Source organism: Diospyros lotus, chromosome 14, assembly GCF_014633365.1.
Source record: "Diospyros lotus cultivar Yz01 chromosome 14, ASM1463336v1, whole genome shotgun sequence".
In the NCBI taxonomy this organism is placed as follows: domain Eukaryota; kingdom Viridiplantae; phylum Streptophyta; class Magnoliopsida; order Ericales; family Ebenaceae; genus Diospyros; species Diospyros lotus.
In genome coordinates, this window is record NC_068351.1 from 13,180,455 (window position 1) to 13,194,714 (window position 14,260).

The following is a 14,260-nucleotide window of genomic DNA, read 5'->3' on the forward strand; positions in this document are numbered from 1 at the left end:
TTATTTATCTATGAAACATTTATCTATCTATTCTAATATAATGCAAACCCAGTATTTGGTGTTACCTATAATTTTTTAAACTTTTGAAACCGCAGAAGGCCTTTAATCCTAGCTGCATGAGAGTTAAAAAGAAAAGATAGCTAACAAGCCAAGTTGAGGTCACTAGAGTAAAATCACCCATAAGAAAAACTAACAACTCATCACTAAATAATAACTTCCAACAGACACATAATTTTCCATAACTTATCAGATACAGATAATCCATTTATTTACTTTTACATGCTTAGTATTGTAAATATATATATATAACCCATTTATTTACTTGCACGTGCATAGTACGTGGTAGCCTCTAGTTAGCATATATCCACACATTATTTTCTCATGACACCCTTATTAGTGGTTTGAAATGATTATTCTTTAGCAAATCAAACGAAGAATTAAGAAAGAAGTGGAGATGATTGGAAGGAACCGAAGTGCCTAAGAAGAAAGAAATGGGAAAAATTACCTGTAATTTACATGTAGGCATCCATAATTGGACACTATTTATATACACACACATATGTATATGTATTCAATGTTTCTCTTTGCCCTCTATAATATTGGATCCTATTAGGAGCGGCTCCCCTTCTTCCTTTATGTAAAACCCTAACACCAATTGATCCTTCTTATGCACATCTCTCTCTACAATTAAGCTCCATCTTTCTTGTTTCTCTCAAATTTTCAAACTTTCTAATCGATCTATTATCATAGTTATTGTACTTGGCATTTGAACCCGTTCGTATTCTGGGGCACCAAAGCTGGCACGTGTCTAAGGTCTGGTAATGGCTGATTGGCCAGGTGTCCACCGACCCTTTCTTATAAGAATTGGATGATTTCTAGGGATAGGGTTTGAGATTGGTTGTTCTTGGTTAAGTTGTGAGTAGCGAGAGAGTGGAAGCATGCTGAGCGTGATGCGAATGCACCTTCCGACCAATATTCCCATTGCAGGCTGTGAGATCAGGCCGTATGTGCTCTTACAGTGTCCTGACAAGTCGGTCACTCCTGAGGATATTCCCGAATCGGCCCCTTTAGACGGGCACTTCTTGAGATACAAGTGGTCAGTACTTCTGAACTAGACTCAGAATCCTTGTTGGATTGCTCTAATTTCTTGGAATTGATTCTTTTTTGCTTTGTTCTTGATCTAGGTTTTCTTTTTTTTTCCAGAAATTGATTTATTTCTCAGTTCATTTTGATTGGTATGGATGGTTGTCAATGGTTTGAATACGGGGCTTAGCAAAGCTTGGATTTTTGAGTATTTTGTTTACTGAGAATTTTTAAATGTGTGAATTTGCTATTCAGAATAGGAGGTAATGTTCCTCCTGCAGTTAGCCATTTTGTTACATGCTTCTTGTGCTGGAATTGTCGGCGGTTTGAAGCACTATAATAGCTGGATTAGGTACTGCCAAGTGGACTATATCTGATACCAGTTTGGAAGCTTTTTTGTTAATCAAGCTTCTAAGAATAGAAACAAGTTATTAAGACAGATTTTTATGTGCACATAACTAGGAAAGTTTATCAAAATCATGTCTTTCATGTTGAGCTTTTGTTGTGATGCAACCAGTTTATTAACTCCCGCCATAAGTATCCTAATTTGGATTTATCTGATGTTACAATTTTTATGAATATATTGCAGTCACAAAAACCTCTACATTTGAATCCTTGGCGTCAAAGTTTAATATAAGTTGGAACAATATTTTTGGTATTTTCAATAGCATTAGGTGACACCTTTTATTGTGCTTTATTTTTAACTGCACTGTTATACCAAAAGGCACACAAGTTTATTACTTCATTCACATGCAATTTTCTATAAGATATAGCGGGCACAGGGCAGGCTTGAAGTACTTGTAGAGTAGCAGGATGAAGAATGAGTTTATGTGCATCTACTTACATGCTTTACATACTAGGAATATGCGGATGGTGTTATGGTAAAATTGGAAGAGATAAAGTCATTCCAAGAAAAGGTTAGTTCAAATATATTGGATTGATCATTCAAAATGATGGGAGATTGATGAGGATGCTAGCCATAGAATTATGGCAAGATGGTTAAAATGGAAAAGTGCATCCAACGATTCATGTGATATTAGGATTCCATTAAAGCTAAAAGAAAAATTTTATAAGACAACTATAAACTAGCTTCATTGTATGGCGAAGAATGTTTGGTAGTAAAGTACCAATGTGTGAATGTAAGTATAATGAAGATTAGGATGTTAAGTTGGATGTGTAGTGATACAAGAAACGATAAATTAGATGAGGTTGAAGTGGTTGTTATTGAAGATAAAATATATGAGACACAATTAAGATACTCTAGTCATGTGAAAGGAAGACCAATAGAGGCTCATATGAGCAAAGTAGATAGAATGGAACAAGTATCTAGTAAAGAGGTAGAGGAAGACTAAGAAAAACTTGGTAGGAGATACTCAAGTATGATATTAGTTTTGAGGGCCTTATAAAAGATGTGTCGTTATATAGAAATGATTGGAGAGCTAGAATTCATTTAGTTAACCCTACATATTGGGATAAGGGCTTGGTATGCTGTTGTTCTATTATAATATTGTCTACGTTGAGGAGAGCACCCACTCAAGCTAATTATTAGTATTCATCTTAGACTTTTATGGACTCTCGTTTCTTTGAATGCCAAACTGTTTGGTTAACACGAGGGTACTTATATATTACTACAGAATGTCAATTGCGTTTGATATGGAAATCTTCTTCTCATTAAAGTCCATAGGGAAAATATGTTTATTATTTTAGATAAACTATCAATGGAGAGGGCAAGTCTTGATAGTAACAGTAAGGTTGCTCTTTTGTAATTGAGAAGTCACAGGTTTGAGTTGTAGAACCTGTTTGCAAAATAAACAGGTTATGACTACATACAAAAATGACTCTCCCTTGATCCTCACAAAGCACTGGGGATGCCTTTGGTAGATAAGCTATTAATGGAGGCAAACTTGCTCAAATGGTGCATGATAAATGCTTAGTACTTGATGAGCCGCCAATGGTGCATGATCTAATAATCATCCAGCCTTGTATTGTAGCAAAACATATAATTGTTTTGAAGTAGGCTGTAACATGTTTAGTACTCAAACAGCTAAGGATTCATATGGGAATTTCAATTTCTATTATGAAGTCACTGGGGAATGTTTCTAACATGAAAAATGCTGGAAGGTTTCCTCATCTGTTAAATTGGTTTTATATATACCAAGGGGTGGTCTGTATTAATGTCTTCCTGGAAGGTAAGCAACTGAATAAGATGTTTAATTGCTTTATGAGCCGCCTTACAAAAGTATGTTATGGAGCTTTCTAAACTTACCACCTGTACTTTGTGAGAGAATAATGGAGTAAGGGCAGTTACTTTGCCAAAAGTGTTTGGAATCAATTACCTCTAGTTAAGTATCTCATTCCCTAGAAAATGCATGATTTAAGGGTGTGTTTGATTGGCATGGAAAACATGGAAAATAAAATATTTTCCAGCCAAATTCCAACTTTGGGTGTTTGATTGACAACTTTTTCCATGGAATTTGTTTTCCACCCAAGTACAAAAGTGCCATATTTTCCACAAAAACAAGGAAAATCAATTCTTAGAGGGGGCTGGTTTTGATTTTCTATGGAAGTTGGAAAACATTTTCTTTTCCACCTTGTGCAATCAAATACACCCTAATTGATCCTGGTGGAGTAAATTGGGGTATGACCACTCTTACTGATTTCTGGATCAGCTGGATGTGTAACGGAATGTTGCACTCCCGACCAAAATTGTGCTTCCTTCACAATTGGTATCGCTACAGGTTGCAAAATCAAGAATGTACTTCTAGTATGTGTTTTGGTTTATTGCAACTTTGAGATGTGGAGAGAAACATTTTAGGTTAATTATTGGGGGGAAAAGCTAGGCTTCTCACATTTGTATATTCCTCTTTTGAGCAGTTTTTGGTGTGCTATATAGCACCGAAACAGAATTGTTATTAAATTGTGTGTGTTGTAAAGTTTAAAGTCAATTTGATTGGTGCAATTGAGGATGGGTTGGAGCATATGCATCCCTGATTTTGAATTATTTTAATGGGGCTATGATAGCAAATGAGGATTATCAAAATTCAATGTTTGATTGCGATATTTACAATTTTGATTAACCATAGTTTGTTTAGATTTTGGAGTAATATTTTGATTATGTTTTAGATTGTTTTCTTATATTTTGTTAAGTAATTCTAGTTGGGATAATTCTATAATTATGCTATAGTCAGGGTTGGAATTCAACTTAGAAATAGGTGTATGATGTATTCAGAAAATTTTGAGTTTTTGATTATTGAATACAAAGTTATTGATTTCCTCTAATGTTCTTTATCAATTTGTGTTTGTTCTGCATCAAACCTCAACCCTAAAGTTTCCATCAGTTTTGCTGTTATATTCATGGGTTTTCATTGATTCTCCCCCCCCCCCCCCCCTCGGGGCATTGATCCAAACAAAACACACAACTGTTTTGGAGGTCTTCGCAACAATATTCATATTTGTCCTCGCTCCAGCACAACAAACATCAATGGAGCCATCAAATCCATTGAAAACATCAAAAGCTTTTGAAACCAAGATCATCTTCAACAATCATTGCAATAGAAGCACTGCAATCATATTAATCTTTCAATCCACAAAAGATCAACAACAAAAAGATTATTGGAGGCAACCTAAGTCATAATCATGCTCACCAACATAGTTGTCAAAGGCTTAAGGCACACTAAGGTGTAAGGCATAGGTGTGAGTCTTTTGGATGTGAGGTGTACGTTTAAAAATCTGATAAAATTACTTATATAACATTATTTTTTATATGTACTTATAAAGAGAAAATGTAAACTTATAAAATCATAAATAACAAATAACCAACAGTATTTGTTGGCCTAATCTTCTGCCTTACTCGAATATTCTACACTCAAGATTTCCAGAATACTCACACACAAAATGATAAAGAGAACAAAATAAGAAAACTGAAAATTAACAACACATTCACGCACACAAAGACTCACGATTTATCCTGGTTCAGTTTCCGTTAAGGAAACCTACATCTAGACTACTTAGGTGCTTTTTCTCCACTATCAAGAACCACTTAATCGATTACATGTACTGCCCACAACTCTTTTCTCTCTCACAACCCAATACCCAGGCTATACAGAGAACTAAAACAGATTACAAAGCCCTCAGAAGCTTTCCTCAATCACAGCACATTCTTGCTCAAAATTCCCCAAGAGAGTACAACCAAAATCGGTGAGGAAACACCAGACCTCAACCCCTTATTTATAAAACATAAGGGCGGACTTTACAAGGGCTTTATAATCCTAGTGTGCGGTTATTAACAAATATACCCCTGACATAAACTGATTTAACCGAGACAACCAACTAATCTAATCAAATGATTTAACAATATTTAACTAAATAATGGGTTGTTTTGTTGTTTTCTGAAATGTCTTAATTTTTTCTAATTATTACTAGTTAGATGTTACAAATTCCATCACAAAACTAAAAGAAATTACATGGGAGCAAAATGTGTGTGCCTCATAGAGCGAGGCACCCTCAGCTGAGCATTGATTCTAGGCGTGCCTTTGAGAACTATGAATCATCCTCACAGAGCTTCAAAGTTCATCATCTTCAACCATCAGGCTTTACAAATCTAATGACCCAAAAGTCGTCATCCTCACAGAGCTTCAAAGTTCATTAACTTCAACCATCAGGCTTTACAAATCTAGTCGACACCCTCACAAAGTTGAAGGGCCTTTCTAGAGTTAAAGCCCATGTCATAAGCTATTGAAGACCATTACCATTGTCATCAAGCCTCCAGATGGCTTCACGAAGAGCATCAAAGCTCATTAGAGTTTTCTTCAGGCATCATTGGCTGCATTGAAAGCACTCACCAATCTTTACATTTTTATTGGAAGACCTATTCAAGAATCTCATAGCACCTCAACACCTTGGCTAACAAGTTTGCAATGATCAAGGACTCACAAAAACCTCAAAGTCATTGAAGACAACCACCCTATGTCACGACCCCAAGGGCATATTATTAATAATAGATTGCATGTATTTTTTCCTTTGTTGTACGTTAGGCTGCTATAATTGTTAGTATTTTTAGTTGTACACCCTATAAATAGGCTAGAGTAGTTAGAAATCACATATAGTTGAATGACATTTGAATTTTGTTTCCCTCTCAAATTCTCTCTCCCTCTACGTTTCCTTTGAATTCTCCCTCATTTCTTCTGATTTCTCCCTCCCTTCTACTCCCTCATTCTCGATTTCTTCCATAATTCCATTCTAAACCCTAGGTAAACCCTAGGAGTGTGACATTTGGTATCAGAGTTGTTGTGTCATTTGTATTAGATTAGGACATGTGTAATCAGAACATATTGCAACATTTGTATTTTTCCTGTTGTAATGTTAGATGTATAATTCTTCTAGAAGGTTTGTTTTCTAGAAGGATGACTGATCAGTTAAGTTAGTTATTTCTGTTCATTCGATCAGTTAGCTATTTCCTTGTAAATCACGGCCCTATGGCTTATAAATAGGGATCGTGGGATAGGGGTAGAGGGATTAGTATTATGCGCCTCATTTCGAGAAGGGTTATTTTTCGGTTTCTATCTTGTGTTTGGGATTGAGCGAGAGAAGTAGGGAAAGGCTGGGTATAGCTTTGTAATCTCGGAATTCTGCTAAGCTTTTAGGGTATATGGGCTGGGTAGAATTAAGGTTCTCTTTGTAATCATCCTAAAGGGTTTTCAAGATAGTGGATTGGAGGTGCTCTAGCAGTCTGGACGTTGGTCTCATTTTGAGACCAAACCAAGATAAATCTTTTTGTTTTCTTGTTATTTCTGTTATTCTCTTGTATGTTTCATATATCAGTTGGGTTCTCGGGTGGGAGAGTGTCAAAGGTGAGCTATTGAGTTGAGTTGAAATATGTGGGAGTGCTATGTTTATCTATAACAAGAGCCAACGATCCTTGGCTGTAATTCCTGCAATTTTAGCAATTAACTTTGACGCTCGCGGCAACAAAGTTAGGCTAGGCAAATTCCGACTACTTTTTGCGAAATCGATCGAGCAGTGATTTCCTGAGATTTTGGCAAATTGAAGACATCTCATGACTTGACAATTGGTCTCGATTGTTGATAGGCGAGTATGAGCAGCCTTTCTTATTCGATTAAGAAAAATTAAAGGAAAGATCATAATTGTACAAGCAAGTGACTCTCAGTTCGAATTTTGAAGGTGAGGCAGGTTTGGCAATTTCAATTGTGTTTCTAGCAAACTCTTAGCAATTAGGTTCGAATTTTGAAGGTGAAGCAGGTTTGGCAATTCTCCGCTTTTGGTGAGGTTGGGAACCACACTATAGAGGAATTCTAGACTAAAACACCACGTAGGAGGGTTAATCCTAAGATACAAGAACTCACTTGTATTGATACAAACTGATTCAAGAATGGGTACTTATAATGGAATTGCTACCCCTATTTATACTACAATTGAGAAAATAAAATATTACATGATAATGTAAGTGGGACAATTGATAAAATACAATATTACATGAAGAATGATGGTGGAGGGTGAGTTGGAAGGGGCCTTTTGTGTTTAATGTCTATGGCTCCTGTTCTGCATCATTCTCCCCTGGTTTGAGAAAACTCATTCTCGAGTTGTGTTTGATCTTCAAAGTAAGGTGATAAATCTGTTATATTGAAGGTGGCAGAGATTCCATAATCACCTGGTTATTTGATCTTATAAGCATTGTTATTGATTTTTTCTTCAACTCAAAATGGCCCATTAGCCCTTGGAGAGAGCTTGGCATTGGATTGGTTAGGGAATCTTTCCTTTCAAAGGTGGATCCAAACCAAATCTCTTTCCTTAAATGTGACCTTTTTTTGACGTTTGTCACGTTGTTCAAGCTTTAATCTTGTCTTAGACTTGCTCATGTAGCTTCTTGATTTCTTTAGTCTTTTCGTCAGCATTAGCACTGTACTATTTGGAAGAGATCATTGGCGGAAGGTCCAATGGATTGAGAGGGCGAGTCCCGTAGGCTACTTCAAATGGGCATCTTCTTGTGGCCTGTTTGAATGAGTTATTATAAGCGAACTCAGCCCGAGCGAGTACAAGATCCCATTGGTGAAGGTTCTTACCAACAAAGCTTCGTAGCAGATTTCTCAAGATTTTATTTATAGCTTCAGTTTGGGGATGACTAGCAGAGCTGAACTGAAGGCGAGTGCCCATCTTCCTTCATAAAGTTCTCCAAAAATGACTCATGAACTTCACATCTCTGTCAGAGGTAATGGTCTTTGGGATTCCTTGAAGCCGTATAATTTTCCAAAAGTACAAATCAACAATGTGCATGGCATCATTAGTCTTTTGGTAGGGCGTAAAGTGGGCCATTTTTTAAAATCTATCAATCACCACCATGATAGAATCCTTTTGACTTTGAGTCCGAGGGACCCAAGACAAAATCTATGCTAACATCTTCCCATGGTGAGGAGGGAATAGGTAATGGTAGGTACAAACTTGTGTTCTGTTTGGTGGTTTTGGCCAAGTGGCATATTCAACATCTTTGGATGTGACGGTTGGCATCTCGATCAATATTTGGTCAATAGAAATTTTCCTTGACAAGAGCAACGGTCTTGTCTCTTCCGAAATGTCCAACTAATCCTCCATCATGGGCTTCCCAAATAATTGCACTTCTTAAGGAACACATAGCAAATTACCTTTGAAAAGAAACCCTTCTCGCTAGTGGTATTGTTAATAGGCTTAATTGGATGTGGATTTCCATTTGGAACCAAAATTAGGGTCATCTTGATATAATTCTTTGATTACTTAAAATCCAACAACCTTAAGTTGCATGGAAAAAATCAGTGTGTGATGGCGGCTTAATGCGTCGACAACCCGATTTTGAGTCCCTGATTTATGTTTGAGAAGAAATGAGTATGATCGGAGGAATTCACTCCAAGCAGCATGACGCCAATTGATTTTTTGTTGGGAGTTTAGATGTTTCAAAGCTTCATGATCAGAGTACAACACAAATTCTTTTGGAAAAAGCTAATGACTCCAGTATCGTAAAGCTTGAACAATAGGATAAAATTCCTTATCATAAGTGGAATATCTGAGCTTTGCATCATTCAGTTTTTCACTGGAAAAAGCTATTGGACGTCCTTCTTGGCTTATCACTGTGCCAATTCCAATATTTGAAGCTTCACAATCAACTTCAAACATCTTACTAAAATCAACAAGAGCTTCTTCTTTAGCTCTTCAAATCTCTCTTGAGCCTTTTCTATCCATTGAAATTTGTGTCCTTTGATGCTATCAATTAACAGAGTTGTGACGGAACTGAAATTTCTTATGAATCTTCGATAAAAGGATGCTAACTTGTGAAAATTTCAAATATCATGGACAGAATTTGGTGTGGGCCATTGAAGGATGGCTTCAACCTTGCTAGGATCTACTTGGATACCTTGAGCAATGATGATGTATCCTAAGAAGATCACTTATGGGGTGAGGAATGAACATTTCTTGAGGTTGGCATAAAGCTTCTATTCTCTGAGTATCTCAAAGACTTGGTGAAGATGGTCTAGATGCTCTTGTTTATTCTTGTTGTATATTAGGATATCATCAAAGTAAAGTACAACAAATTTACCAATAAATGGTCAAAATACTTGGTTCATGAAGCGCATGAAAGTACTTGGAGAATTGGGCATTCCCATTGGCATTACTGTCCATTCACACAAACCATCTCGAGTTTTGAATGTGGTTTTCCATTCATCTCCTGGTCACATTCAAATTTGGTGATATCTACTTCTAAGATCAACCTTTGAGAAGATGGCCGCTCCATGTAATTTATCGAGCATATCATCTAAGCGCGGTATCAGGAATCGATATTTAATGGTAATTTTGTTGATTGCTCTATTGTCAACACACATTCTCCTTGGGCCATCATTCTTTGGGATTAATAACATGGGTATTTGCACAAGGGCTGACACTTTCCTTGACAAGTCCTTTTTTCAGCAATTCTCCTACTTGCTATTGAAGTTCTTCATGTTATTGAGGACTCATCTTGTAAGCTGGTTTGTTTGGATTGACAAATCTTGGGATGAAATCAATTGCATGCTGAATATCCCTCATTGGTGGTAATCCAGGAAGAATTTCGTTTGGAGCATCTTGGAAGGCTTTAAGGAGGTTGGAGATTTTATCAGGAATCTTAACTCCTTCATTTTGATCTACTAGTAGAAGAAGAAAACTTTTTCTAACATCATCTTGCTATTTTCTGAGCTGTGCTCTGGTGGCTAGGGAGATGATCTTACCTAAGCTTACCGGGCATTATTAGACCTAAATCGTTTGATTTGAACCCCAAATTGAGTTTGGATCATAGAGAAAAAATTTTGGAGGATGTCACTCACATTATATTTAGATTTCTCCATGTAGCCTGTGTATAATCATCGACGAATGTGACAAACCAACGTGCACCAAAAATATTTGGAATAGTTAATGGACCCCAAATATCACTGTGAATTAAATCAAAAGGAAAATGGCTTATGTTAGTACTAGGAGGAAAAACAACACTCTTGTGTTTGGCAAGTTCACAAATGTCACAATGAAATAAGGGAACATAATCTTGAGTGTGGAGAAAGCAGGATGTCCTAACCTGTAATAATGCAGCCAAATAGTGTCCTTGTGGGGCTGATACTGTTTAGAGAGGTAGGTTAGGGGTTGGTTTCATTTGGGAGTAGTTTTTTTCTCAGATTTGTCAAGGTAGTATAATCCATCCCGTTCCTTAGCACACCCAATCATCAATCCCAAGACTTGGTCCTGAAATAAGCAACAAGAATGTAGAAAAATAACTTTGCAGTTCACATCAAAAGACAATTTAGATACTAAAAGGAGATTGGTGGACAATTTAGGCACATGAAGGACATTTTTAAGAGTGAGAGTAGGGCTGATTGTAATTTCTCTTATGCCAGTTATTGTGATTAATGAACTATTAGTAGTAGCTATTTTTCTATGGCTAGAACAAGGAGCATATGAGTTAAAGGATTGGAAGAAAGGTGTCATATGATCAATGGTGTCAAAATCAATGATCTAGGAATCTGGAGAATAAGTATCTAAGGCATTTAAAGCATAAAAAATATGAGGTTTACTTGAATGTATTAAGGAGCAGTTATCTGAGATAGATGGTTTGTCCAAAGTACTTAGGAATTGCCTCAACCTTTCAATCTCTTTCTGGTTGAATTCTTTCTATTCTTTTGGTTCATGGATATATTCTTCCTCGTGTGAGTGGCCATATTGGCTTGCCCTCGACTTCAATGCAGTTGTCCACCCTTATTTCCCCATTCTTTACTTAGTGGTTTTCTATTTAACTTCCAACACATCTCCCTAGTTTGCCAGGGATTCTTGCAGAAAGTACACCATAGGTTGTCATAGTTGTCACTCCCTGTGTGCTTAAGAATTGTCTTACCATTGTCTCCATTCAATTGGTCTCTCTTGAATCCACGGCCTCCTCCATTAGCCACCAATGCTAAAGCGTCAATTGGTTTAGGGTGCAACATTACACCCCTTCTACTTTCTTCAGCCAATATAACTGAAATAACTTCATTAAGTGAATGTAAATCAGCTTTATCAAGGATTTGGATTCTTACCTAATCATATTCCCCATTAAGTCCTGCCAGAAAATCATAAGTTTTGTCTTTCTCCATGAAGGTTTTCAGTGTGACTGCATAATCACTGTTCTTCATCTCAATAACTCGGTAGTGATCTATTTTTTGCCAAAGTCCTTTTAGGAGATTGGCATATTCTATGACAGACTTGTTCCCTTGTTTTGCAGCTGTGATTTTGGTCTTCAATTCATAAATCCGAGCTACATCATTAACTTTTGAATATGTTTGTTGAATAGACTCCCAAACTTCCTTGGCTGTGGGTAGAAACATACAGGTGTCACTTATTTCGGGTGCCATGGAACTCCATAGCCATGCAATGATCATAGAATTCTCTTCATCCCATATTGCATAGGCTGGATTTTCTTTCGTTGGTTCGGTCCTCATGATGTGACCATTTCAAAGTGGTTCGGATAAGTTGAGACCATTTGAGGTAATTTCTTCCGTCCAATCTGTAGGTTGCATGAATCTGCTGCAATTCTCCAGAAGGTAGGATCCCTGGAGGTGCTATTGTTTCTCTTGTATCACAAGAGCTAATCTCACTAGTTTGAGTAGACATCTTGATTGAACGGAGAAACAAGGCTAAAGAAAGACTAAGAAAGAGCTACGGATCAGTAGGTGCAGTTGCAGCAATGAAGGCTGCCAGAAAACTGAACAGCAATGAAGGCGTTAGGAGGATAATCGGCAATGAAGGCCGGAGAAGGGTTGCCCACCAAGAGTTCCCTAAAGCTTTGATACCATGTTGAACAAGATAGAAAAGAGAGATGTTGAACAACATAGAAAAGAGAGAAAACCCTTCTTTTAGGAGTAGAACTCTATGTTCGGTTTAGCCTCCCTCTATTGAAATTTATAGTAAGCTATACAATAATTAAGCGTAAAATTAAGGCATAAATTATAGCTAATTACATCTAATCGCATGCTTAATTGACTGCTAATTACATAGAGATTGACAGCTAATCTTTGACTACTAATTATATGCTAATTGACAACTATTCCTTGATTTGTGGCTAATCTTGATTTTTCTGCCTTGATTCACTACACCATGTATTGAAATCATGTTTGGAATTAAATTACTCTTATCACTTATGAGTAAGTTTGGTTGGAAACTGAAATTATAAACCAATAGAATATAAGGGGTCACTTCCAAGGGGAGATTGAACGGGTCATACTCAATAAAGTAAAGACTTTTCATGTCATCACAAGCCAAGGATGTACCTTGGCTTTGTGACCTATATCGATCAACAGGACATGGTATGACACAACCACCCAGATACACACAGAGTTAAGTCAAATAGGGGTCTTACCTTGTCACTGTTACGAAGAGCCACATACACGAAACTTGAGGAAAAGTTTCTTTCCTTCCCAACAAGGAATGAGGAATTATCAAATTTCAATGTTTGATAGGATATTTAGAATTTTAATTTATCATAGTTTGTTTAGATTCATATTTTGATTATATTTAGATTGTTATCTTTTAGTTAAGGTTTTATGTGTAAGTTCATATTTTATTATTTTATTAAGTATAGTTAGGATAGGATTTTATAATTATGTTATAGTTAGGATTAGAATTCAGCCTATATATAGGCGTATGATGTATTAAGAAAATTCACCATTTGATTTTTGAATGCAGAGTTATTGATTTCCTCTAATCTTCTCTCTCTCTCTCTCTCTCACTTGGGCTTCTCCTTCTTCCTCCAATTTATTCTCTTTCTTCTTCAATCCTTCTCAATTTGTAGTTGTTCTGCATCAGGCTATTTTCTAGGATTTCTTTGATCTGCACATGTACCAATGGGTGAAAGCATGCAAATCAGAAAAGGATATATATATTATTAAAAACTAGAATTGAATATGCACTCAGCTTTGATTCCCTGGCTTTTTTTAATTGTGGCAGTTGCAATGCTCTCTAACATGAGAAAAGTTCATGAGGTTTTCTAACCATACTTGTGTGGAGAAAAGGTGGAGAATTCGATGATTAGTTAATATCTTTTACAGAGAACATACTAGATTCTAAATACCTGGAAAAGTGAAGGATATCAGTTAGGAGTTTGAACAACTTTTTATTGGCAATGCTATAATGATGCTTTAAATGTAAAATTCATGATAATATATGAAATTTCAAGATAATATATATCTTAATGATCGCATTTGAGGTTGGTATTTCCACTTATTTCTCAGGTATATTCAGTAGGTATCGTAATTAGTTGATGTCATTCACAAGACTGGTATTGAAAATGGGAAGGAAACAGTGGAAATTTAGTTAGAAGTTTAAACTACATATACCGTGGGAGGAGAAGATTTGCCCCTTTGAAGAGTGTGTTCTACTGATTGAATAGTTAAGTTGTTTCTCTCAGATAGATGTCAAGTAATGGAAGCTTCATCCATGTCATTATTAAGGACATGCTCCCTTCCTTCCCCTGGATTTTTCTTTTCACAATAAGATATTTAATAAAAAGCATCTGATTCCGTTGCTGGGCAGTTTTTGGTACTTGGTTCTCTTCGTTTCTTAAAGTTGATATCCTTCCATTTATCACCATAAATATTTTGATGTACTGGATTTCTCTGTCTTCTAATATTTGATCTACCCT

The 14,260-nt window shown here is 36.4% G+C and overlaps 1 protein-coding gene across 2 annotated transcripts in view; it reads left to right on the forward strand.

Moving 5' to 3' along the window:
* The window catches only part of LOC127791108 (carbon catabolite repressor protein 4 homolog 1-like), a 41,865-nt gene that overhangs the window by 21,901 nt on the left and 5,704 nt on the right, over positions 1-14,260 (forward strand). The window contains exon 1 of one of the 2 annotated variants that reach the window (XM_052320882.1): positions 924-1,096. The exons of the other annotated variant lie outside the window; for it this stretch is intronic. Coding sequence (XP_052176842.1) covers positions 939-1,096 — 158 coding nt within the window. The 5' untranslated portion in view covers positions 924-938. Of the gene's footprint in view, positions 1-923; positions 1,097-14,260 lie in introns of those variants that run through there. 2 annotated transcript variants of the gene reach the window in all.